General features: G+C 45.4%; 1 protein-coding gene across 1 annotated transcript in view; it reads left to right on the top strand.

Annotated features, from left to right (window-relative positions):
- Positions 1-26919, top strand: part of LOC128694910 (choline/ethanolamine kinase) — a 626519-nt gene that overhangs the window by 578849 nt on the left and 20751 nt on the right. Inside the window, exon 5 of the mRNA XM_070094266.1 lies at positions 3303-3436. Within this exon, the coding sequence (XP_069950367.1) occupies positions 3303-3436 (134 nt within the window). The remainder of the gene's footprint in view (positions 1-3302; positions 3437-26919) is intronic.

Raw genomic sequence — 26919 nt, 5'->3', positions numbered from 1 at the left:
CAGCAGTTATCTGATTGATGTGCGCCTCAGGAGATATGCTCGGTGTTATGCTCACCCCTAGATCTTTTTCCTTGAGTGAGGTTTGCAGTCTTTGGCCATCTAAACTATATTGTGTCTGCGGTCTTCTTTGCCCTTCCCCAATCTTCATGACTTTGCATTTGACAGGGTTAAATTCAAGGAGCCAGTTGCTGGACCAGGTTTATAGCCTGTCCAGGTCTCTTTGTAGTCCTGTGTGTGTGTGTGTGTGTACTCACCTATTTGTGGTTGCAGGGGTCGAGTCCTAGCTCCTGGCCCCGCCTCTTCGCTGATTGCTACTAGGTCCTAGTGTGTGTGTGTGTGTGTGTGTGTGTGTGTGTGTGTGTGTGTGTGTGTGTGTAAAATCAGTGCAAATTTAAACTTGAGACAGGAAAATGTTTCATGGTTTATAGCAAAATACTAACTAAAATTAAATTAGATGAACTTTTAAAGCCTTCCCATTATTAATCCCAAGAACCAGTAGACTGGCGAGTATGTACCAAAAGGTTTCCCGGTAACAATGCCAAGCACCAGTAGACTGGCGAGTATGTACCAAAAGGTTTCCCGGTAACAATCCCAATAACCAGTAGACTGGCGAGTATGTACCAAAAGGTTTCCCGGTAACAATCCCAAGAACCAGTAGACTGGCGAGTATGTACCAAAAGGTTTCCCGGTAACAATGCCAAGCAGTAGTAGACTGGCAAGTATATGCCAAAGATTGATAATAAATAACCAGCTGTAAGGGTACAATATAATACCTGATAACATTATCACAGCTTTCCAAACAAGAACTGTTCATTAATTTTTTTCACAGCCCAAATTAATAACTAATTTTGGCTTTGCTACTCAAGTAACACAAAATAAGTAATCTTAAGCTATTTCCATTTTGACTTTCATATAATAAAGTGAATCATACTTCAAATGTAATGCAAATGAAAGATGTCTCAGCCACTTTAATACTGTATGTTATTTATAAGTGTCATTAACAGATGATAATGCTGACCTCATTTTAACAAATACATTTGTATATACAGGTATCTAATCAAATTACTATATACTGTACTGCAATAAACAATACTTTGTCATCCAAACATAATAAATTTATCCATAATATTCCACTGAGGATAGAGTTTGAATTCATTATTGCTAACATTTTTGCACCATACTTGAGTGTGCACCAATAAGTCCAAAATTTCCTTTAAAACTAATAAAATCTTAAATTATTAGCGATAGGTGAACAACTGCTTTGTTGATCCTTTTAGTTATGATGCACCCAGTGTATTTGTACTTCTTGAAAGTCACATCATTTACTGTAATATTAAGTACAATAACCTAACCAAGTATAAATGTGCCCATTCCCACACCAAATGTACTTAGGCAGTGAACACTTCAGAACATCTTGGCATGATCAATCCTCCTCACTCAGAATAATACATCTATTAAATAATAAAAAAGTACCTATTTTTATATCACCATTCCTAACAACAACAACCTGGCAATCATACCCTGAATATTTGAGCGAATCTAAGTGTGTTATAACAGTTAAACTATTTTCAAAAAAATATTTATCATAGAAAATGACTGCCAGTACCTAAATCATTCAAGAATTTTATATTTTTTTTGGCCAAACAATTTCATCAATACAGCATCAGCCTATTTTTCTAACTCACTCAAATATTTCAGTCTTTACCAACTACTAGACTATTCCCCAATGCTAATGGCTCTTGTAGTTTCATTGTCATATGCAGCTAGAAAGAGGCTGACATCCTGAATGACATGGATGTGTATGACCACTATCTCATCTACTTCCTGGGCTGCTGGATGATGGCAGGTTTGCTGTTATGGGAAGAACGTACTTCATGAGTGGGTACTGGTTTCTCATGAGTGTGTGTGTGTGTGTGTGTGTGTGTGTTTGGGTGTGTGTGTGTGTTTGGGTGTGTGTGTGTAGTGTGTGTGTGGGAGTATGTTTATGTGTTGGGTGTGTGTGGGGTGTGGGTGGGTGTGAGGCGTGTGTGGGGGTGTTTGGTGTGTGTGGTGGGGGTGTTGTGTGTGTGAGGGGTGTTTGGTGTATTTGTGGGGTGTGTGGTGTGTGTGTGCGCGTGTGTGGGGGGGTGTATGGGGTGAGGGTGTGTGTGGGGGTGTGGCGTGTGTGGTTGTGGGTGTTGGGGTGTGTGGGTGTTGGGGTGTGTGGGGATGTAGAGTGTGTGGGGGTGTAGAGTGTGTGGGGTGTAGAGTGTGTGGGGGTGTAGAGTGTGTGGGGGTGTAGAGTGTGTGGGGGTGTAGAGTGTGTGGGTGTTGGGGTGTGTGGGGGTGTAGAGTGTGTGGGGGTGTAGAGTGTGTGGGGGTGTAGAGTGTGTGGGGGTGTAGAGTGTGTGGGGTGTAGTGTGGGGGTGTAGAGTGTGTGGGGTGTAGTGTGTGGGGGTGTAGTGTGGGGGTGTAGAGTGTGTGGGGGTGTAGAGGGTGTGGGGGTGTAGAGTGTGTGGGGGTGTAGAGTGTGTGGGGGTGTAGAGTGTGTGGGGGTGTAGAGTGTGTGGGGTGTAGAGTGTGTGGGGGTGTAGAGTGTGTGGGGGTGTAGAGTGTGTGGAGGTGTAGAGTGTGTGGGGGTGTAGAGTGTGTGGGGTGTAGAGTGTGGGGGGGTGTAGAGTGTGTGGGGGTGTAGAGTGTGGGGATGTAGAGTGTGTGGGGTGTAGAGTGTGTGGGGGTGTAGAGTGTGTGGGGGTGTAGAGTGTGTGGGGGTGTAGAGTGTGTGGGTGTTGGGGTGTGTGGGGGTGTAGAGTGTGTGGGGGTGTAGAGTGTGTGGGGGTGTAGAGTGTGTGGGGGTGTAGAGTGTGTGGGTGTTGGGGTGTGTGGGGGTGTAGAGTGTGTGGGGGTGTAGAGTGTGTGGGGGTGTAGAGTGTGTGGGGGTGTAGAGTGTGTGGGGGTGTAGAGTGTGTGGGGGTGTAGAGTGTGTGGGGGTGTAGAGTGTGTGGGGTGTAGAGTGTGTGGGGGTGTAGAGTGTGTGGGGGTGTAGAGTGTGTGGGGGTGTAGAGTGTGTGGGGGTGTAGAGTGTGTGGGGGTGTTATATAGGAGAATTGACATGTACTTAACCATTGCTCTTACATGTAAAATGCCCATTGGTGTCCCATGTTGTGTCATATCATAGCTTCTGAGGCTGTGGGATGCGAGTTTAAAACCATCTTATTGCTCAGTGGTACAACATCAGCCTCTACACGCAAGAGCAACAGTTCAAGTTTTATGTGTGTTAAGTAGATAGTGAACAACACTGACAGTTTGCTTTTGTGTCTCAGGCTCGGTCACTGTTTACAAGTGAGCTAGCGGATCCAGAGCTGTCAGCCATCATAGCCACCAAGATGGCAAACATACATTCACTCAACGTGCCAATCAGCAAGGAACCTACCTGGATCTGGAACACCATGGGCAAGTGAGTCTAACACCACTCTTTTCTCCCTACCTACCACCCTTCCCATTCCTCCCCCCCACTCCCTCTTACTCTCTCTACTTCCTCTCTTTTTTTCTCTCTATATCTCTCTCTACTATTTCTCTCTCTACTCCCTCTTTCTCTCTCTCCTCCCTCTCTCCTCTTTCCTCTTTATCTCCTCTTCCTCTTTCTCTCCTCTTTCTTCTTTCTCCTCTTTCTCTCCTCTCTTCTTTCCTCTCTTCTCCTCTCTCCTTCCCTCTTACCTCCCTCTCACTCTCCTCTGCTTCCCCATCTTTCTCTTCTCTCCTGCCTTCTTTCTCGCTCTTTTTTTTATTATTATTCACACGAAGGTTTTTACATGGTCAGGTTAAGAATACTTACCTTTATTTTGCTAGGTAAGAGCTGTTACCTACCTCAACTCATTTAAGGGGCACTTCAGTTCCCCTGCTTCCTAATAATATGTTATTTTCCCGTATAATCTACCTTGTCCATAATTATTGTCGCATTTGCGATAGTAATTATGGACAAGGTAGATTATAGGGGAAAAATAAACATGATATTAGGAGACAAGGAAACTAACGCGCTTCTTAAGGCATTTTGTTATGAAACATACAAATAAAAACAGCATGAAGTTAGAGCCAGTTGTTTACCAGCTATTTCATTTGATCAGCTGGCTTTATTTCATCGATGTTATGTTGTATGAACACGTTCTAGACTCGATTCATTCTAGAAATGAATGATCAGAGATGAAGTGATGTTCTTGAGAAGGGTACAATCAGAATGTAGTTGCTGTTTGCCGCCAGTCATGTTGTGTAGATGGCTTCCCGCTGTCCGTGGAGTGCAGCGAAAGGTGGTACCTTGACAACATTGGCCTTGTACATAACAGTAAGAGCACCTACATCCCTCCTGTGATGACGGCTCTACTGAAATGACAAATGGTCGGGTCCAGGCGAGAGATGAGCAGTCTTGCTCTGTTCTCTGTTCTGTCAAGAAGTCATAAATGAGATGGAGGCAGGCAGTTCAAGAAAGTGAAGGATACTCATAGTGTGAGTGTACGTGTGCCTTGTAAAAAGTCTTGCAGCCTCTACTGTCGAGCATATAAGGCGGCCAAGAAGCTAACAGGACCATAGTCCTGTTAGCTTCTTGGCCGCCTTGCAAGATTTACAACATGGTTCTTCATAGAGAGTTTGGAATCAAATTTCATCTCCTTAGAATAACTTTTTCCCCGGGTTTCAACACTCCCATTCATTCTTACTACTGCTCCAGCATTATCACCATGGTGCATAGAGGCCATCTTCATTTGTGTTTGCTCAGAAGAAATGGAAGCAACTGTAACCTGTCATTGTTTTCAATGAGACTGTTCAACTGCCTCCCAGCACACATAAGGGGGATTACCAACAGACCCCTGGCAGTCTTCAAGCTGGCACTGGACAAGCACCTAAAGTCAGTTCCTGATCAGCCGGGCTGTGGCTCGTACGTTAGTTTGTGTGCAGCCAGCAGTAACAGCCTGGTTGATCAGGCTCTGATCCACCAGGAGGCCTGGTCACAGACCGGGCTGCGGGGGCGTTGACCCCCGGAACTCTCTCCAGGTAAACTCCAGGTAAGCTGATATAGCTGTAAGCTGGTGATTGATGTAACTGAGAGCATCTGGCATTTCTTCTCTTGGATAAGCAAATTTCAGACCATACCTATGCAGTCATCTTCATAGGTATGGGATTTTGGGATGAGTTGAAAGTCATTGAAGTAGCCCAAGCACACTTCCCTGTGGAACACTGGTGCTGATTGAGTGTCTTGTTGACTCTGTCCCATTGAGAACTTCTCAAGGTATCACTTTGTACCACTAGTGTACAGCTGCTCTTAGATTCAGCAGCAGAGTGACCCTTTCTGAAGCCATATTGACGATCACAAAGAAACTAGCATTTCTCATGAGATTATTATCTCAGTTGTGCCAGTGATGGACAAGGGTGACACTGGCTTGTAGTTGATGAGTTTTGCTCTGATATTTTTGTGAACAGGGACTACATTTGCCTCATTTTCACAAAGAAGTTCACATATCCTGTGCTAGGCAGTGCTGGCAAGTGCGAGTTAGAAGTGAAGGCAACCTGATCTGCGCATCTACTCAGCAATCTTGGGCTTACGTTATCTGGGAACGCAGCCTTTTCTTGGTCCAGGGATTTAAGAAGATAAACGTCATCCTGCCTTATTGACACCTCTGTCAACTTTGACACAGCTCTTGCTGCTAGCAAAGGAGGTTACCTTGTTGTATCAGAAACTTGCATCTTGGCAGCAAAGATGTCAGCTTTCTGTTGACTGCTAGTAGGGATAGTCCTATCCTGTCGATTTAGAGGTGGAATATTTTCATCAGGTGAATAATCTTGTCTGTCCTTGAGAAGGACCGCCAGGTTTAGGAGCCAACTCTTCCTGATGCCATTTTTTTTTTCAGCCTTCCATCTAGAGATGGCCCACTTTTGGACTTCCACTTGCCATCAGGCTTGACTGTTCAGGTTCTTGTTATAAATAATAAGACAGTTCTTGTACCTTCTCCGATCCTTGTACTTAGCAGTAGCGGTCTTTCGGCAACTAAAACCATACCAAGGCTGATCTGAAAGCGAAATCACATACTGCTGGTGAGGGATGTATTTGTGATGGAGATTAAGGAAATGCTTATTGAAGGCAATCACTTGTTTGTAACTATACTTTGGATAAGAGCATTCCAATCGGAGGCGGCAAACTCCGAGCAAAGGGCAGCCACTTTCCATTCAGACAGCCAGGTTGTGCATGACGATTCTTCACCTCGTTCTGTTGAAATCGTCAGTGCCATAAATACAGCCTTGTGGTCAGTTGATCCAACTTAGTCAAGAGATCAGCAAGTGACTGTGCCTTCAGATGAATCACTCACTACTGGGTCAAGGGAAGGAGCCGGGTGTGCGAGTAGGGAAGTCAACAAAATGTTTTGTGTCAAACACTGCAAGTTCATCAGAATCCCTCTGTATAAGATGTTGATTGAGGTCTCCAACAATTATAAGATGTTGACATTTATGTTGAAGCAGAAGGGAGTCAACATTTTCCATTAGGAAATAGAAAGGGTCTTCTTGCTGCCATTGAGGTCTATAGATTGCACATGCTAGTATAGAGGTACTTGGGTTTATACATAACCTGATGAACATTTCCAGGTGATTGGGAAATGGTAACATTAATGAGTTGGGCATGTACACTTAAAAAAGCATACGGTAACATCTCCTTGACTTTGCCTGTTTCGTCACATCCATGAGGTATAACCAGCCATTCCAGCAAAATATTACGGATTCCTGTCTCCAAAAATGTCTCAACAATGGCGATCATGTAGGACAATGAGATTTCAGGAAATTGTGCATTAGCTCACCAACATAGGTAATGAAGTGCCTAATGTTGATAGACAGAGCGCTGAGAGACTAGCACTTCATGTTTGTATTTATCTTGAGATAGGTGTGTAAAGTGTTCGCCCTTGATACAAGTAGAACACCGAGCCAGTCACTGGGATGTAGCTCTGTGGTCTTGTATGAGGCACACCTCTTCAAGGGGGGCTCCTTGTTGTGGTGAAGAGGCTCTTGGTCTGAGGAATTAGACCTGTTGGTCTCCTTCCTCAGACCGAACCTAATTACCCCCCAATCTCCCCTTCCCTCTCCCATCCTCCCCATCCTCTCCTTTTTCCTTTCCTCCTCCTCCCCACCCCTCCCTTTTGCCCTTCCTTTTTGGCCTTTGGGATTTTTTCTCACAGGCACGCTAGTTTCTAGGTAGGGGAAAGGGTACCGGGGTCCATCCCATTCCGTTGAGGTTCTTGGCGGTGGCGTAGTTTAACGTGGAATCTGGATTGCCTGGGGATGTCCCAATCCCTCTCCGATATCCCAGAGGGTGGCTTTGGGTGTCTTTCGGGCGACGGGTGTATCTCTGGAAGACACCTTTTGGATTCCGGGGGTGGTGGCCGAAGGAGGTATGCTTTGTGGCTGATATCCGGCCGCCCTCTCTTTTGTCCACCGAGGTAGCTCGGCAGATGTGAGGTTGCTATCCCGGATTGCTGGTTTACTGGCATGATGGGTAGGGTATGGCATGGGTTCCATGCTGCATCTATGCTACTTGTGGTGCTGAGGTCCTCTTGGGCATGGAGGGAGATTTCTGGCCCTTTCATTCCTCCTAGGAACTATCTCTCCCCGGTCCCCCCTTTTTTTATTCTTTTTTTATTTTTATTTTATTTTCTTTCTTTTTTTTTTCTTAAAAACAAAAAGAAAGAAGTAACTTAACCATGACAGCCCCAGTCCATGAACCTGATACCCCCGGGCCCCTTCTTATACCGCACCCCGTTCTGACCCTGCCTCGTCTTTGGACCACTCTTCGGACACTCCTCATGCCTCTGTACCTCTTGCCAGTGCTGTTTCCTCACCCGCTTCAGGTACTGAGGTCTCGACTGACTCCTTCGATTTATCTGACCTCTGCTCTCCTTTGACTATGCTTCCAGCCTCTCCCTCTATGGTGCGGCAATTTTCGAATCACTGGCCCGTTCCACGTCGGACCAACTCTGGTCCCACGCCTAAACGCCAATGACAATTACCTGCTGATGATACTTCTCCACCTTCTCGTTCTTCTCAGAAAAGATCGACACGTCCTGCACTCCCTTTCCACGCTCAGTTTCAGAATGCACAATGGACTAAATTCTTCACTTTACGACCGACTTCCTCTACTGCCCATCTTTCCGACCACAGTAATGGCAAGGTACTCCTACGCCATGTTGGTAAAGATATTTCTTTTCATGCTCTTAATAGCGGTATGTGCATCATCACTGTACAGAATGCTACCCAAGCTCATGATCTTTCTCTTCTTTCCTATATCGATACTGTTCCTGTCACTAATGAAAAACATCATTCCCTCAATTCTTGTAGTAGTACCGTCATTCTGCCCCATACCATAGTTCAACAAAATTTTCAGACATGTGGCAATGACATTCTTGAACAGCTGGAACTCCAAGATCTCCCAATCCTCAAGGTAGACACTTATGTTCTTCCTGCCCATGGGCAGAGACGATACCCTAGCAATGTGGCTCGTTTAACTTTTGACAGCCGTGAACTCCCATCCTCAGTTTATGTAGCAGGACATCGGTTACAAGTTTGAAAGGTGATCCCTACACTGCAACAGTGTAGAAATTGCTGGCGATTTGGCCATCCAGCGAAATATTGCAGATCTATAGCCGAATGCCCAGTCTGTGGTGCCGATGACCATTCTAATACGTCTTGCAATCAACCTCCCTCTTGCCTTAATTGTCATGAGGCTCACCCTTCGTACTCTCGCCATTGCCATGTCTACTTAAATGAGCGGGAAATCCGTTACCTCAAAGAGGCAGACGGTCTCCCTTATGCCATGGCAGTTTCTCATCTCCACCTCCAAGGGAGACTACCTCGTGTTTCTTATTCTCGTGTTTCAAAACGTCCCCCCACTTCTGGGGTCCCATCTTCTGCAGCCTCCTCTGTGGTTACCTCTCCCATAGTCACTCCTGTATCTAATTCTTTTGCTGTCCTAGGCTCAGACGTCCCTACTTCAATGCCTCAGTCTGTTCTCGCTTCTTCGTGTTCTCCCTCACAAGCCTCAGTATCGACGAGATCTCGTACGACACCTCCTCCCAATCGTCCCTCTACTTCTCAGAAGTCAAAAAAAATGTCCTTTTACCCCTCCTTCCCTTCTTCTACCTCCTCATTTTACCTTCCCTGTCTCTGTACCTGGTTCTTACCCTTTCACTGGCTCTGTTACAAGTGTAGAGGTTCACCCTCCTTCTCGTACTGTACCTTCCTCCCCTGTTCCCTCCCAAGTTTCTTCCTCTTCTGCCACCTCCCAGGTTTCTGCCTCTTCTGTTCCCTTCCACACTTCTCCAGTTCCCTCCACCCTTTCGCCCCCCCCTACCTTGGTACAGTCCATTACAGTTCCAATCTTTACTCATCCTCCCCCTACCATCTCCAATATTGTCTCCCATACGACGTCTCTGAATTCCGAAACACTTGAAGCAATCTCTGAATATATTGCAGAGACCAAACCATCAATGGACACTGATCCACCCTCTGTTCCTTCTCTCTCCTCTCCTCCATCTGCGCAACTCCTTTCTTCACAGCACACCGTTCCTTCGCTGCTTGAACGTTTTCCGCTGCCTCCGCATGTGGACTTTTCTAACCCCTCTAGTCCGTAGGAACCCTTACCTGCGGATTTCAGGTATCTTTATCATTGCCAATCATGGCCTATTTACAGTGGAATATACGCGGCCTCAGGGGTAATCGGGGTGAGCTTCAGATGTTACTCTCCCAGTTTTCCCCTGTTGGTGTTTGCTTACAGGAACCAAAATTACACTCTGCTGTTATCTATCCCATCTCAGGCTATAATTTATTGTATTCTTCAGATCCTTTTCCTGATGGGACCTTTAATGAAAGTGCCCTTCTTCTATGCACTGATATTCCATACCATCAGCTATTTGTTCGTACTTCGCTGCATTACACAGCAGCCCGTATCCACTTGCATAGGTGGTATACGCTCTGTTCTTTATATCTCTCTCCTTCTCGGGCATTATCTATTCCGGATATTGCCTTTCTTGTTTCGTCATTACCGCCACCGCTTCTGTTACTTGGCGATTTTAATGCCCATCATTTCCTCTGGGGGGGTCTCACTGTGATTCCCGTGGCATTCAGTTAGAGGCTTTTCTTGCTACCCACCCCCTCCATGTTTTAAATACAGGTACTCACACCCATTTTGATCCTCGGACTCGCACTCTCTCTTGCATCGATCTCTCAGTCTGCTCTTCCTCCACCGCATTAGACTTCACCTGGTCTGTTCTCCCGGATTTACATGACAGCGATCATTTCCCAATCATTCTTACTTCCCCTTCATATTCACCACCTCTTCGTATCCCACGCTGGCAATTTGATCAGGCAAATTGGAACCTTTACTCACAACTAACTGTTTTTAGTGAGGTTCCTTCTTCGTCCTCCATTGATGAGCTTTTACACCTCTTCTCGTCCTCTGTTTTAACTGCAGCTTCTCATTCTATACCCCAAACTTCGGGCAGGCATTCTCAGAAATGCATGCCTTGGTGGTCTCCTGCTTGTGCTCGTGCAGTACGTTTGAAACGCGCTGCATGGGGCAGGTACCGGTACAATAGAACCACGGAGAGACTTCTTGATTTTAAGCAGAAGCGTGCGATCACTCGCCGTGTCATTCGTGACGCTAAACGTACTTGCTGGCGAGATTGTCTCCACCATCACCTCTGCTTCCTCTATGAGTGCAGTCTGGAAAAAGTACGAAAACTGAGTGGTAAATATTCTCCTGACCCGGCTCGTGTTCTGCGGGTTGCCGGTGTTGATATAGCAAACCCACTAGATGTTGCCAATGAAATTGGCAATCATCTGGTCCATATTTCTCAGGGGCTCCATCTATGCCCCTCGTTTCTTTCCTCAAAGTCTGCCAGAGAGTTAGCACCCTTGGACTTTTCTTCTCTCAGAGAAGAACAGTATAATGTGCCTTTTACACTTCAAGAACTGGAGGCAACACTTTCAGCTTGCCGATCATCGGCAGCTGGGCCCGACAACATTCATATTCGTATGCTACAACATTTACATCAGTCAGCCCTTGCCTTTTCAACCTTATTTGGTCACAAGGAGTTCTTCCACAGCAGTGGAAATCTGCCATTGTTCTCCCTTTCCACAAACCAGGCACTACGGGACATGAAGCCTCCCACTATCGTCCCATTGCTCTTACCAGTGCAGTTTGCAAAGTGATGGAATGCCTGGTAAATAGACGTTTAGTGTGGTATTTAGAGACACACAACAGTCTCTCCACTCATCAATATGGCTTTCGTAAGGGACGTTCTACCATAGACCCCTTACTACGCTTGGATACGTATGTTCGTAATGCCTTTGCGAATAACCACTCAGTTATTGCCATATTTTTTGACCTTGAGAAGGCATATGACACAACTTGGAGGTATAATATTTTGGCCCAAGCCCACTGCTTGGGCCTCCGAGGCAATCTACCATCCTTCCTAAAGAACTTCTTAACTGACAGGCATTTCCGTGTTCGGGTTAATAATGTGCTCTCCCGGACTTTATCTAAGCTGAAGGTGTCTCCTTGTTATAAATGATTTGGCCTCTAGTCTTCCATCAAATATTTGGTCATCACTCTATGTTGATGACTTCGCTATTGCCTGTGCAGGCGCTGACTGTCACCTCATTACAGTTTCTCTCCAGCATGCAGTCGACCGTGTTTCCAATTGGGCCACCACACATGGGTTTAAATTTTCCAGCACCAAAACTCACCAAATTACTTTCACTAGACGCTCTGTCATCTCCGATCATCCTTTGTACCTCTATGGCTCCCGTATCCCTGAACGTGATACAGTCAGGTTTCTGGGCCTCCTCTTTGACCGTAGGTTATCCTGGAAACCTCACATTACCTCTCTGAAGGCAACTTGTCACAGCCGGCTGAACCTTCTTAAAACCCTTGCTCATCTTTCATGGGGAGCTGATCGTCGAACTCTCCTTCGCCTACATTCCACCCTCATTTTATCGAAACTTGATTATGGTGACCAGATCTATTCAGCGGCCTCTCCTGCTACTCTCTAGCCTTAACCTCATTCATCACCAAGGATTATGTTTATGCCTTGGTGCTTTTTGCTCTTCCCCTGTTGAGAGCCTCTATGTGGAAGCGAATGTTCCATCCTTATCCAATCACCGTGATGCCCATTGCCTTCGCTACTATGTGCGCTCTCATGATCTCTGCAATCCTTCCATTTATAGAATGGTCACTGATATTAGTAGACATTATTTGTTCGCCACCCCTGTTTACTCCATCCCTTCTCTCTTCGCCTACATTCGCTCTTGTCTTCTCTTCAATTACCACCTTTCTATGTTCATGTAGCATCTCACTTTTCCCTACCCCCCTGGGAAGTTCCAGCTGTTCGAGTCTGTTCTTTCTCTCTCCCTTGCTCGAAAGCCCAACTGTCTACGGTCGCTTCCCGCTCTCTTTTTCTTGACCACTTCCACTCTCATTCTCATGCCATTGCAGTGTACACAGATGGCTCTAAGTCTTCTGATGGCGTAGGATTCGCAGCAGTGTTTCCGGACAGCATCGTACGAGGGCATTTACTATCTTCGGCTAGTATTTTTACTGCTGAATTGTATGCCATTCTTGCAGCACTTATCCGTATTGCATCTATGCCTGTGTCATCATTTGTGGTTGTCTCAGACTCCCTTAGTGCTTTACAGGCTATACAGAAATTTGATACACCTCACCCCTTAGTCCTCCATATCCAACTTTGGCTACGCTGCATCTTTACCAAGCATAAAGATATTGTTTTTTGTTGGGTCCCTGGTCATGTTGACGTACAGGGCAATGAACAGGCAGACACTGCTGCGCGGTCAGCAGTACATGACCTACCAGTTTCATATAGAGGTATACCATTTACAGACTATTTTGCTGCAATAGCTACCCACCTTCACACCCGTTGGCAACAACGTTGGTCTACTATGCTCGGTAACAAACTTCAATCTATTAAACCGAGTATAGGTTACTGGCCGTCTTCTTGTCACCAGTGTCGAGGTTGGGAGACTACTCTCTCCCATCTTCGCATTGGCCATACTCGTCTTACTCATGGATATCTCATGGAGAGGCGCCCTGCTCCTCTCTGTGAGAATTGTCAGGTTCCATTATCAGTCAGCCACATTCTGTTGGACTGCCCACTTTATCAACGAGCACGCAGAATTTACCTCCGTCGTCGTCTTCGCTCTGCTGCTCTCTCTTTACCTTCCCTTCTCGCTGATGGACCCACCTTTCATCCGGACTCTCTCATTGACTTTTTGACAACAACTGACTTACTTCACAAACTCTGATACCTTCAGCCCTTTCTACCTCAATCTCTTGCTACCCTCTACCCCCGCACTATCCCCTGCCCCGCTGTTTTCTGTAACCTACTGATCATCCCTCCCCCCTTCTGCCGCCCAATACCCTCGCTTCCTTCCCTACCTGCAGCGCTGTATAGCCCTTGTGGCTTAGCGCTTCTTTTTGATTATAATAATAATAATATCTGGGATGAGTTAAAGATCATTGAAGTAGACGTTCTGTAACAATGACAGAAGTACACTTGTACCAATAGTGTGTCTTGTTGATTCTGTTCCTTTGAGAACTATTAGAGGTCTACCTTGAAAATAACCACTAAGTAGGCGTAATGCAGAGTCAGCGACTCCTAGTGCAATTTTGCCAAGGGTCCCTGTGCCATTCTGTTGAAGGCACCAGCATCCAACAATGTCCAGTGCTATTACACAGCTGATCTTGGATTCACTCAGCGACTGGTGATACCTAGTGGAGAGGTTTAACAGCACTTCAGCAGCAGAGTAACCTTTTCTGAAGCCATATTAATGGTCACAAAAAAGCGAGTGGTAGTCGACAAACGCTGTCATCTGCTGTGATATTGTCTCAAGAATCTTGCCAATGACTGATAGGAGTGACACTGGTGTACAGTTGCTGATTTCCACTATGCTCTTCTTTTTGTGAACAGTGACTATATTTACCTCTTTTCACAGAGAAGGCACTGCTTGACAGTGCTGATAGATGCGAGTTGGAGGTGCTGCTAGCTCGTCTGCACATCTGCTCAGCAATCTTGGGCTCAACTTATCTGAGCCCATAGCCTCCTCTTGGTCCAGCTGTTGACCTTGGTACTGGCAAGACACAGTTGCTCTACACTCAAGAAATCTCCCTTCGATCCCTGATGGGGAGGGTAATTTGTATTTTACAAGTGCCACCTTTCTCACAGTGCTGTCGCATCGTGTGAAAATCAAGCCTGTGAATGGAGTAATCAGTGACTCCTCGAAGCTAGCTTTAGCTACCGCCATTAGGACCTGCCTGCATGTCAAATTTACGGCAATCCACTCTTTGAAGAACTCCTTCATTGTTGTCTGCACAGATTAGATTTTAGATTTTGCCACCGAAGTGGCTAGTTTATTGTGAACCCCATATCCATCCTGTGGACGGTAGCGTATGGAGGAACTAGGCCCCAAAAGGGTTAACAGGTGTACATATGGGTTTATATCTACATATCTACAGTTCACTTATCTGTTACAAGCAAATTTAAGAAATTTGCTTAGTATATCTGGTATCTTATTTTCAATAATAAAATATCTTGACATGTCACATAGGTTATTATACTGTCTTGTCTCTGTGTTCCTCAATAAGTGGACAATTAAGCACATAGTGTTCAAGACAGTGACCATATGCCTGATCACATAATTTACATTTAGTTTGATCATCATCTGTGTGTCTCCCAAACTCACAGAAGTACTTGTAACCAAGCCTAAGCCTGGCCACTACAACATAAGTCAGTCTGTTCACATTGCACGTTGCTCCATAAACATACTTATCTACGTTCATGTTATCATAGTGGATTATAGATGTACTCAGGCTTCTAACTGCATTCCTATAACAATTATTTTCGTTATTTACTTCTCTCCTAATATTGTTCCTAATGCTAGACACATATATACCAGAGTTATATTCTACATTCTCCTGGGTACTCTTCTTGGCTAACATATCAACTTTATCATGAAGGAGTAATGCAATGTGTTATGGGATCCATAGCAATTGTACATTAATTCATTTGTCCCTGATTTTTGAGTATCTATACTTGGCTTCTCCAATGAGCATGTTGTTGGAGTCATTGTATGAGTCAAGAGCCTTCAGTGATGACATAGAATCAGTAATGATGATAGTCAAGCTCAGTGTCATAAGCTAGCTTTAGTGCCATTAGGATTGCAAACAATTCAGTTTGCAATGTAGACGCCCAGTTGTTAATTCTTATGCCTAGTTCAACAAATTTATTATCGTTCTTAACTAGAAAGGTGGCAACAAGAGCAGATGCAGCCCTGCCAGAAGAATCCTGTTCAGATCCATCAGTGTATGTAACTTGTGATAACTTATTACTACCAGCTAGGCGAGAAATTTCTTCTTGAGCAGTTGCTTTAACAAGTGATTTAAGGAAGGGATTGCTAGCAATGAGCTTTTTGGGAGGGACTTGCAGGTATGTGATATTAAATGAACACATCTTCCATGGAGGGGTGAAATGTTGCCTACAGTGATTCAGTTCATGCAGGTTATAAAACTTAATGCAATTGCACATTTTTACAATCCATTTAGATCTATGTGTATTTACCTCTAGACACTTGGTAAGATTCATTGTGGCAGTGTCTGGTTCATTTCTTAACATTCTAATACCGAGTACAGTGTTAATCTCAACAATCCTATCACTGATACTAGAAATACCAAGATTTGGGACACCCAAGGATAATTCTGAGAGCTTCATTTTGCATTAACTCCAAGGGTTGGAGAGAACATCCTTTAGCTAATACCAACATGGGAGCAGCATAATCAATCAAGGACCTAACATAGGCTATGTACATCATTCTCACGATTCTCACATTAGCACCATAGATGGGGTTGTAGCCAGCATCAGCTTTGAGAGCATTTAGCCTATCTTTGCATTTCATATTTAGTTGTGGTATAGTGGATTTGTTAAAGGGTACATCTTCGCCAACGTAGCTAATATTTTCACCCTGGAAATAGATGGGTGGAGGATGTCATTTGCTTGTTAATATCTTTGTTTTAGAGGAGAATATTATGAGGCCTAGTTAGTTACAAATTGCTTGAACTTCATTAAGAATGGTACTCATCTTCTTATGCCCTGTTGTATGGATCATGATGTCATCAGCATAGCTTATAGCTATGTGTTTAGGTGTCTGCACAGACGACACTGAAGCTTCAAAACTAATGGACGACTCTTCAATGAAGACTCTACAAACACGACAATTCACTATATCCCCGTCTCCATTCTTGAAGGCGAAACGTTCAGTCTATGTGAAAAGAATGGGCAAAATCGCCACCTCTCTGCTGAAGCAATGAAGACGTCTATCGAGGAACAAAACACCTGGGCCTCGGTAGATAGCATCTCCAAGATCCCTAACGTCTCATCTGTGCTAAAAATCACATTCTCAGACATCTCCATAGCTGCCCAAGCTCTCTCTGACAGTCTGGCCATCTCATATTACCACATTCACCCAAGCCATATAGAACCAGAACGTTTGACACACATTTCCCACTGCTGGACCTGCTACTCCTGTTATCACACCACCAAGGATTGCCCCATCAAAGATAATCATCATACCCTTGCAGCTAAGTGCCCACTCAGGAAAGAAAACATATCAAAGAAACCTAAAGATGATCTGAAGAAGAACACCTCCAGTTCACCGACATACGCAGCAATAACCACCAAGATTCTACCTGCCACTCTACAGACACCTTCACCCAGCAACTCCCTCCCTCCACTCCCCGACGGTGCTCCCTCCAAGGTGCTGTACTGCATGGTGTATGCACACCTTGCAAATCCAGTAAACCCTGGCACTTTCAACACTATTAACGAACTATCCCATCTGGACAACATGCTTGCCTTCAATTTCCGGGACTCCACACCTTGAGCCGACATCCTCAAGATCCTTCCCAACATCGTGAACTTTACTGCACTTGCAAACCTGTCTCCTGCCCAAGCAACTGCTCCTGTAATGTCTATAACCACTTCCACCGCCGACAACGATGATCATGCTGCCTCCAATGCCTCCCAACCTGCTGTTGCACCATCATTACACCTCTCCACTACTCCTGTCGACCCTCAGTCACCTACTAGCACCATTGTAGACTCGCCAAATGAATCCACGTCAGAAGAAGATAGTGACGACTCCAGTACATCCTCATGGGTAAACCTTACCTTTTACACTTCTCCATGGAATGCTGACACCATGACCTGCACTCGGTGCTGGAACAGTCAAGTTTGCCTGCGAATCACCTCTTCACTTCACACTTACCCAAGTTTTTGAGTTTATCAAGCCTCTATGTTTCACCTTCAGTAACAAGCCTAAACTATACCACCTCTCAAGAAGCTGCTTCAAGAAGTTTCAAAATGGCTCCACTGCAAACCTGCCTCCTCAATTTCTCCTATCTATAACTAGCACCTGTGTGCTGCCTTGTGATATTTCTACCTGCCTACCCTCTCCTGTGACCTAGAAACTGCCAGCTTCTTCAGACTCGAGACTTCATCTACCACGAGACCGATGCATACACAGCTTGCTCTTTCTGTTTTCTCTAAGTTCATCCCATGAGTGCCTAGCAGCTGGGTTAAGCCTTGGCTCTGTTTCTTCGACTGTGGACAATCCTATCCACCGCTATTCTTCGTCTATCCCATCTTCCTAGCTCTCTCCACACGGGGTCTTACCTAAACTCTCTTGATCTTGGTCTAGTGATTTAAGGAAAAAATACACTTAATTCTGCCTTATTGTCACCACTGATAATGTTGACACAGTTCATGTAGCTAACCAAGGAGGTTCCCTTGCTGGACCAGGAACTTGCATATTGGCAGCAAAGTGTTTGGCAAGGAAATCATCTTCTCCTGACTACTTGTAGAGATGGTCCCATCCTGCTTGTTTAGAGGTGGAATAATCTCATCAGATGAATAACCTTGTCGGTCCTTGACCAAGGACCACCACGATTTGGAACCCACTCTATATGACGCCAGCTCTCTTTTTTGTGGCAGCCTTCCATCTGTAGATGGCCCACTTTTGGAATTTTTGCATTTGCCATCATACTCAACTGTGCAGGTTCCCGTTGTAGATAGTGGGATTCTTCAAGTCTTTTTCAAGTCTTGCACTTAGCAGTAGCAGCCTCTCGACAACAAAAGTGAAACCATGACTGATCTGTAGGCTTCGTCACATACTGCTGGCGAGGGATGTGCTCAGTGAAGACATAACCTGGTTGTCAACATCACCTTGGTGTAGAGCATTCCAGTCGGAGGTGGCAAGTTCAGAGCAAAGGGCTGGCCAGTTTCCTTTCCCTGAACCAGGTTGTATGTGTAAATTTTTCACCTCGTTATGCTGGAATCTTTAATTTCGTAAAGATAGCAGTAGGGTCAAATGATGCAACATAGCCAAGGGGTTGACAAGTGGCTATGCCTTCAGATAGATCACCCAATACTGGGTCGAAGGAGGAGCCAGAGATGTGAGTAGGGAAATCAACAAAGTTTCTCATATCAAACACTGCAAGAAGGTCATCAAAGTCTCTTTGTATAAGATATTGGCTGAGATCACCACCAATTATAATATGTTCACATTTGTGTTGACACGTGCAGTACCTGCTGAACTGTCATGGCACGTCACATCTGCTCGACAGCCTTCTCCTACAACAGACTGTCGGATAGACATGGGAGGACAGGGCAGCACACATTGTGTATCTTGCAGTCAAGAACCTCAGAACGTTGCTGCAGATCATTACCTGCCACCCGCTGCCTTGATAAAAATATGAAGACACTTCCCTCCCCCCCCCAAAAAAAAAAGCCACTTCCAGGTCACCAGATGGAGTAGACCCAGCCCAGGATGGGTCGTAGCAAACCTATCTTTACCTGTAGTGTAAGGTGTCTGCCCTCGAGACAGGTGGGACACTGGCATAGCCACAAAATCACCTGCTGAGCCAAGAGAGGAGTAGCTGGGTGTATGATGTTAGTGTGTGTTCACCAGTTCTGAAATCTTAGTGGTTTGTTCAGTGTTGAGGTTAATGCTACAAGCTAAGTCAAAGATTAAATAGTGGACTGTAGGGGAAACTTAGTGTGATAAACATCTTTCGCCTACACAGCCGTCCCTGCAGGCGATGTCTTGAGAAGCTGTCATATGCATCCCTGAATGAGCTGGAAAATAATTTGTTACGGGTGAATATAATTACCCCTAGGGAGTATTATGTCAGCATATCTCAGAAACTGGTTGCTGACAACACTTACTGTTGTAGGCTCAATGGCCAGTGTTTCACCGGGTATTGGTACTTTAATAAACACAACAGGACATCCGCTGTGCAATTGACCTACCCCTATCATGTTTATTAAACATACCTGGATATTTGTAACTGACCCGTAGTTGCAGCTGGTTATCTGTCGTCTTGATTGAAGAATAGTGTTCTTTGAAGAATGTCACACTACACTCTGTTGGATCACAACACTCGTTGTTACACTTCATCAAGATTTTTTCATTATTCGCAATCTTATCCCTAAAGAAGCTGATCACACTTCTCTGTAAGTATATAGATGTGTTTTTAGAGACACTTTTATGCACAAAAACGCATGGATCAGTGTTCTTCGTTCGTTATCTTGGCATCAATGTGAGCCCTAGCAGGGTCAAAAGCAGTCTGACATCACAGCATCCGACGCCGCCGTCTTGCCCCTAGTACATAAAGGAAAAGCTGACCTAGGACATTTCCCTTCCTTGCCAAACTTCCACTATGAAACAAAGCAGAATGTTTGATTCTTGCTATCTTAAGCATAAACAACATTGTACACTATCTTTACCATGGTAATAAAGTGGGAGCAGGATTTCTTTAATTGTCCTGCTAAGGTAAGAGATGGACTGTCTCTTAGTAAACTAAACTACTTGCAACATCGGTCTCTTGCAAGGAGCTGCGTGACCATGTCGCATGCTCGTACTGCGTCTGGGATCAATTATTTGATGTAGCAGTAAACAAGATGTTTGCCCCTTCTGAGAGGACTGGGCCCCTCAGGGCTGATACCCCCCTCTTGGAGAAAATTTCACCACATTCAGAGAACAAATCTACAAAGAACTGGTGAGCCTACCAGGTTCCTTTTTCTCATGACACTGGCCCTCCTGAAGTCTCTTGTGGCAGTAATTGCACCTGGTACCTCACAGACAGTTGTTAGTGCTCTCTTCCTCCCTCTCCCTCTCCCTCTCTTCCTCCCTCTCCCTCTCTTCCTCCCTCTCCCCCTCTCTCCCTCTCTTCCTCTCTTCCTCCCTCTCTTCCTCCCTCTCTTCCTCCCTCTTTTCCTCCCTCTCTTCCTCCCTCTTTTCCTCCCTCTCTTCCTCTCTCTCTTCCTCTCTCTCTTCCTCTCTCTCTTCCTCTCTCTCTTCCTCTCTCTCTTCCTCTCTCTCTTCCTCTCTCTCTTCCTCTCTCTCTTCCTCTCTTCCTCTTTTTTTTTTTTTTTACACAGGTTAAGATAAGATAAGATAAGAGATAAGATTTCGTTCGGATTTTTAACCCCAGAGGGTTAGCCACCCAGGATAACCCAAGAAAGTCAATGCGTCATCGAGGACTGTGTGTCTTATTTCCATTGGGGTCCTTAATCTTGTCCCCCAGGATGCGACCCACACCAGTCGACTAACACCCAGGTACCTATTTACTGCTAGGTGAACAGGACAACAGGTGTAAGGAAACGTGTCGAAATGTTTCCACCCGCCGGGAATCGAACCCGGACCCTCCTTGTGTGAAGCAGGAGCTTAAGCCACCAGGCCACCGGGCCTAGCTTTATTGACAAGCTATTTACAGGTTAAGGATTCCTAACTTTATCGACAAGCTAAGAGCTGTTACCTACATCAGCTCATTTGAAAGCATTTTTATTGTTATGAGACATACAAGTAGGGAACAGGATGAAATTGGAGCCATCTGTGGGCCAGCATTTTCATTTGATCAACTGACTTTATCTCGTTGACATCATGCTGTATGAATGTGTTCCGTATTCGAGTCATCCTGGGCATATTTGATCTCAGATAGAGTGATGTTCTGGAGAAGGGTACAGCCAGAGTGAAGTTGCTGCTTTCTGCCCATCTTGTGGCATAAAAGCTTGTTTCACGCTGTCCTCGAAGTGGATCCAAGTGTGCTACTTTGACAATATTGGCCTTGTACATAACAGTAAGTCCACCCACATCCCTCCTATGTTGAAGGCTTTGCTGAAATGACAGATCTATCCAGGATGGGTCCAGGCGAGAGATGAGACTTCTTGCTCTGTTCTCTACTCTGTCAAGCAGTCGCAGATGAGAGGGAGGACAGGCAAACCAAGAAAGTGGAGCATACTCAAGTTGCAAGCGTACTTGTGCCTCGTACAGAATCTTGCAACTCCTACTGTCAAGTAGATGGAAGATACGGCGAAGTGCTGTAAGCTTCCTGGCTGCCTTGTTTGCAAGATTTACAACATGGTTCTTCATGGTTAGTTTGGAGTCAGATTTCACCCCAAGGATATCAACTTCTTCTCCAGGTGCCAACACCCTCCCATTCATCCTTACTACTGCACCAGCATTACCATCATGGTGCCTAGAGACGATCATCATTTGCGTTTTCTCAGGTGCAAATGTTACTTGCCATCTATTTCCCCAAGCTGATATAGCTCTCAGCTGGTGATTGATGTAGCTTAGAGCAGCTGGCATTTCTTCTCTTGGATAAGTGAATGTCAGTGTGCAGTCATCTGCATATGCATGTGATTCTGGGATGACATGAAGGTCATTGAAGTAGACATTCCATAACAATGGTCCCAGCACGCTTCCTTGTGGAACACTTGCCCCAATAGGATGTCTTGCTGATTCCGCTCCATTGAGAACTACACTTAGAGATCTACCGTGAAGGTAATCACTGAGGAGACATTGCATAGAGCTTGCAATTCCCAGTGCTTGAAGTTTTGCTAAGAGGCCCTGGTGCCACACCCGGTTGAAAACGCCAGCAATGTCCAGTGCTACCACACAGCTGACTTTGGATTCATCCAGTGGCTGGTGCCACTTAGTGGAGAGGTTTAACAACAGATCAGCAGCAGAGTAACCTTTCCTGAAGCCATATTGACGATCACAAAGTAGTGAGTGGTAGTCAAAAAACTCTGTCATTTGTCTTGAGATTATTGTCTCAAGGATCTTAACAGTGATTGACAGGAGTGACACTGGTCTGTAGTTGCTGATTTCTGCTCTGCTCTTCTTTTTGTGAACAGGGACTACATTTGCCTCTTAACATAGAGAGGGCCATTTACACTGTACTAGGCAGTGCTGAAAGATGCGAGTTAGAGGTGCTGCTAGCTGGTCTGCACATCTTCTCAGCAATCTTGGGCTCAACTTGTCTGGGCCCACAGCCTTTTCGTGGTCAAGCGATTTAAGAAGGAAATACACCTCCTCCTGCCTTATTGTCACCACTGACAGTTTTGACACAGTTCTTGCAGCTAGCCACGGAGGGTCCCTTGCTGGATCAGGAACTTGCATTTTGGTAGCAAAGTGTTCAGCAAAGAGGTCTGCCTTCTCTTGACTACTAGTAGAGGTGGTCCCATCCTGTCGATTTAGAGGTGGAATGAGTTCATCAGGCAGATAACCTTGTTTGTCCTTGACCAGGGACCACCAGGTTTTGGAGCCTACCCTACCTGATGCTAGCTTTCTTTTAGTGTCCACCTCCCATTTAGCAATGGCCCACTTTTGAGCATCACCCATATGCCTACAGGCTTGCCTGTGCAAGTTCCTGTTATAGGTGGTAGGATGTTTCTTATACCTTCGCCATGCTTTGTACTTAACAGTAGCAGCCTCTCTACAACGAAAGCCAAACCAAGACTGATCTGTAGGCTTCATCACATACTGCCAGTGAGGAATGTGTTCTTGTTGTAGATTAAGGATGTGTCCAGTGAAGGCTTTCACTTGGTTGTCAACATCCCCTTGGAGAAGAGCATTCCAATCGGTGGTGGCGAGCTCAGAGCGAAGGGCTGGCCAATTACCTCTTTCCCATAGCCAGGTTGTGCGTGTGGACTCCTCACCTCGTTTTGTTGGGATCTTAAGTGTCGTAAAAACAGCCTTGTGGTCAGACGATCCAACATAGCTGAGGGGTTGACAAGTGACTATGCCTTCTCCCTACTGGGTCAAGGGAGGAGCCAGAGATGTGAGTAGGGAAATCAACAAAGTTTCTCATGTCAAACACTGCAAGAAGGTCATCAAGGTCCCTCTGTATAAGGTGCTGGTTGAGGTCACCAACAATTATGATATGTTGACAGTTGTGTTGTAGCAGAAGGGAGTCAATATTTTCCATTAGGAAGTTGATGGGATCTGCATGTTGCCACTGAGGTCTGTACATTGCACATGCTAGTAAAGAGGTAATAGTGTTTATGCAGAGCTTGAAGAACATCATTTCAAGATGTGTAGGGGTGGCAACATCAATATGCTGGGCATAAACACTTTTAGAGAAGCACACAGCAACACCTCCTCCTTGCCCTTGCCTGTCTCTTCTCATCCATGAGGTGTAGCCAGCAATTCTTGCAAAATTTTCTGGAGTCCTGTCATCCAAAAATGTTTCAACAACAGCTATCATGTCGAGACGTCGAGTGTTCACAAAACTGTGTGTGAGCTCTCCAACATTAGTAATGAAACCTCTAATGTTGGCCGACAGGGTGCTGATAGACTGGCTCCTCATGATGATGTGGTCAGCTTGAGGTGGTGGGTGTGTAGGGCATGTAAGGTGCCTGCCCTTGAGAGAGGTAGGGTACTGAGGCAGCTGCAGGGATGTAGGTCTGTGGTCTTGTATAAGGCACAATACCACCTGCTGGGCTGGGATAGGAGTAGCTGAGTGGGTGACGTGTGAGAGTGTTCACCAATTCAGAGATCCTGCTGGTTTGTTCTGAGAACAGGTCTCTAAACAGGTGGTCCTGTCTGTCAAGTTCCTTTTTCTTCCGACACTGGTCCTCCTGATGTCCTTTCTTGTAGCAGTAATTACACCTGGTATCTCGCAGGCAGTTGCTGGCAGTGTGCCCCTTCCGGTGACAGTGAGAGCACAGCCTATGTGCCTGGGAGGGTGGACTATGATTTGTTGCACCTCCTGTGTTTTGCAGATTTGTCCTAAGGTTCTGCCGCTGGAACTGTGTTAGTGGAGGGTGAGACAACTGTAGATGTCTTCCTCCTCCACGTCCTCTTCCACATCCTCTGCCCCGTCCTCTACCAGTTCTGACAGATGTGTCCCTGCTGTTCGTACTTTGGCGCAGTAGGTGATCAGGTGAATTGATAGTTCCCTGATTATTAACTGCACCAATCTCTGGTGGAGAAACTCCTGACTCAGAACTTGCTGATGAAGCACTGCTGCCAGATTCTGGAATAGTGTCGGCAGGTGTGCTGACAGATGTAGGATCAGAGATGGTATGTGCACTGTCAAGTGGACTGGCAGTGGCTGAAGCAGAGATGTCAGGTGTAGGAGAATTAGCAGATCCAAGGTTTCCTTCGTTGCTGGGAAGAGGATTTGTTCCCTCTGTGGTGGTCAGAGGAATTGTGTTAGAATTCCCAAAGGTAGTGTTTTGAACTCTGTCAGTCTGTGGGACCTTAGCAATGACAGAATTCTACCAGTTATTTACCCCTGAGTTAAGCTCACTGTGGGACTTCCAGTCTTTGTCAGTAGTGTCACCATCAGCTGAGCAGCTTACGTCACTTGATGTAGGCTTGCACTGACCTTCTACAATAGCTTGGAGGTTATCTAATGATTTGAGGAGCTCATGAAGTGCTTCCCTGTGATGGATTATCTTAGCTGCAACTTTACAACACAGCCCAAGAGGGCAGTCTTGATCTTTGGACAGAAGTCCCTTGGGTAGGACTTCTGAACCTTCCTCCTGTAGCTCCAGGCTTGTATCCACATATACCACAGGATTATGGATATCCTTCAATTTTCTGAAATTTTCAACCTGGCTGCAACAAAATTCTTCTTTTGGAATGCAATCTGTGTGGCAGTAGTTGGAACAAGTAGGTTCCTTACATCTAAGAAAAATTTTGTATACCCACAAACACTGCAGTAACTACTGGGACAATAGCCAGATAGCATAGATATTCTTGCTATTTTGCAAAGTGAAGTCATCCCAGAGGAGGCTTGTAGGTTTGCAATTAAGTTCACAGGAGAGAAAGGGTGGGTGGTGGTATCGTGGGTGGGGTGGAGTATAGTGGGTGGGGGTGTATAGAGCAGGGTGGGTAGTGAGGGCAGGCAGTGGCCGACGAGCTGGAAGTGTTGCCTTCTCACTATCACTTAATAAACACTGTTTATGCTATCCACTTTTCCACTAATGGAAGATGTTACACAAATTACTATGTTGCATTGTACCAGTCACGTTGTTATAAATCCCAGATGCTAGTACATAGCACAAAACACATAATATTAGATGCTCACTGTGAAGGCAATAGTGACGTCACTCCTAGGCCTGCCGCTGTCCCCTCACTCACACCATATCTTCACCATACCACACTTAAATATCACTGACATTACTTATATTCACTTCAGTGGAGGAGTTGGCTCTTCCTCTCTCTCTCTCTCTCTTCCTCTCTCTCTCTTCCTCTCTCTTCCTCTCTCTTCCTCTCTCTTCGTCTCTCTCTCTTCCTCTCTCTCTCTCTTCCTCTCTCTCTCTCTCTTCCTCTCTCTCTCTCTTCCTCTCTCTCTCTCTCTTCCTCTCTCTCTCTCTCTTCCTCTCTCTCTTCCTCTCTCTCTCTTCCTCTCTCTTCCTCTTTTTTTTTTTTTTTTTTACACAGGGTTTGACAAGGTTAAGGATCCCTAGCTTTATTGACAGCTATTTACAGGTTAAGGATTCCTAACTTTATTGGCAAGCTAAGAGCTGTTACCTACATCAGCTCATTTGAAAGCATTTTTATTGTTATGAGACATACAAGTAGGAAACAGGATGAAGTTGGAGCCATCTGTGGGCCAGCATTTTCATTTCATCAACTGATTTTATCTCGTTGACATCATTATCCTGTACGAATGTGTTCCATACTCGAGTCATCCTGGGTATGTATGATCTCAGATGGAGTGATGTTCTGGAGAAGGGTACAGCCAGAGTGAAGTTGCTGCTTTCTGCCCATCTTGTGGCATAAAAGCTTGTTTCACGCTGTCCTCGAAGTGGATCCAAGTGTGGTATTTTGACATTATTGGCCTTGTACATAACAGTAAAGCCACCCACATCCCTCCTATGTTGAAGGCTCTGCTGAAATGACAGGTCTATCCAGGATGGGTCCAGGCGAGAGATGAGACTTCTTGCTCTGTTCTCCACTCTGTCAAGCAGTCGCAGATGAGAGGGGGGGGCAGGCAAACCAAGAAAGTGGAGCATACTCAAGGTGCGAGCGTACTTGTGCCTCATACAGGATCTTGCAACCCCTACTGTCAAGCAGATGGAAGATACGGCAAAGTGCTGTAAGCTTCCTGGCTGCCTTGTTTGCAAGATTTACAACATGGTTCTTCATGGTTAGTTTGGAGTCAAATTTCACCCCAAGGATATCAACTTCTTCTCCAGGTGCCAACATCCTCCCATTCATCCTTACTACTGCACCAGCATTACCATCATGGTGCCTAGAGACGATCATCATTTGCGTTTTCTCAGGTGCAAATGTTACTTGCCATCTATTTCCCCAAGCTGATATAGCTCTCAGCTGGTGATTGATGTAGCTTAGAGCAGCTGGCATTTCTTCTCTTGGATAAGTGAATGTCAGTGTACAGTCGTCTGCATATGCATGTGATTCTGGGATGAGATGAAGAAGGTCGTTGAAGTAGACATTCCATAACAATGAACCCAGCATGCTTCCTTGTGGAACACTTGCCCCAATAGGATGTCTTGCTGATTCTGTTCCATTGAGAACTACACTTAG

The sequence above is a fragment of the Cherax quadricarinatus genome, chromosome 45, assembly GCF_038502225.1.
Source record: "Cherax quadricarinatus isolate ZL_2023a chromosome 45, ASM3850222v1, whole genome shotgun sequence".
Classification (NCBI taxonomy): domain Eukaryota; kingdom Metazoa; phylum Arthropoda; class Malacostraca; order Decapoda; family Parastacidae; genus Cherax; species Cherax quadricarinatus.
This window is presented reverse-complemented; position numbering and strand designations above follow the sequence as displayed.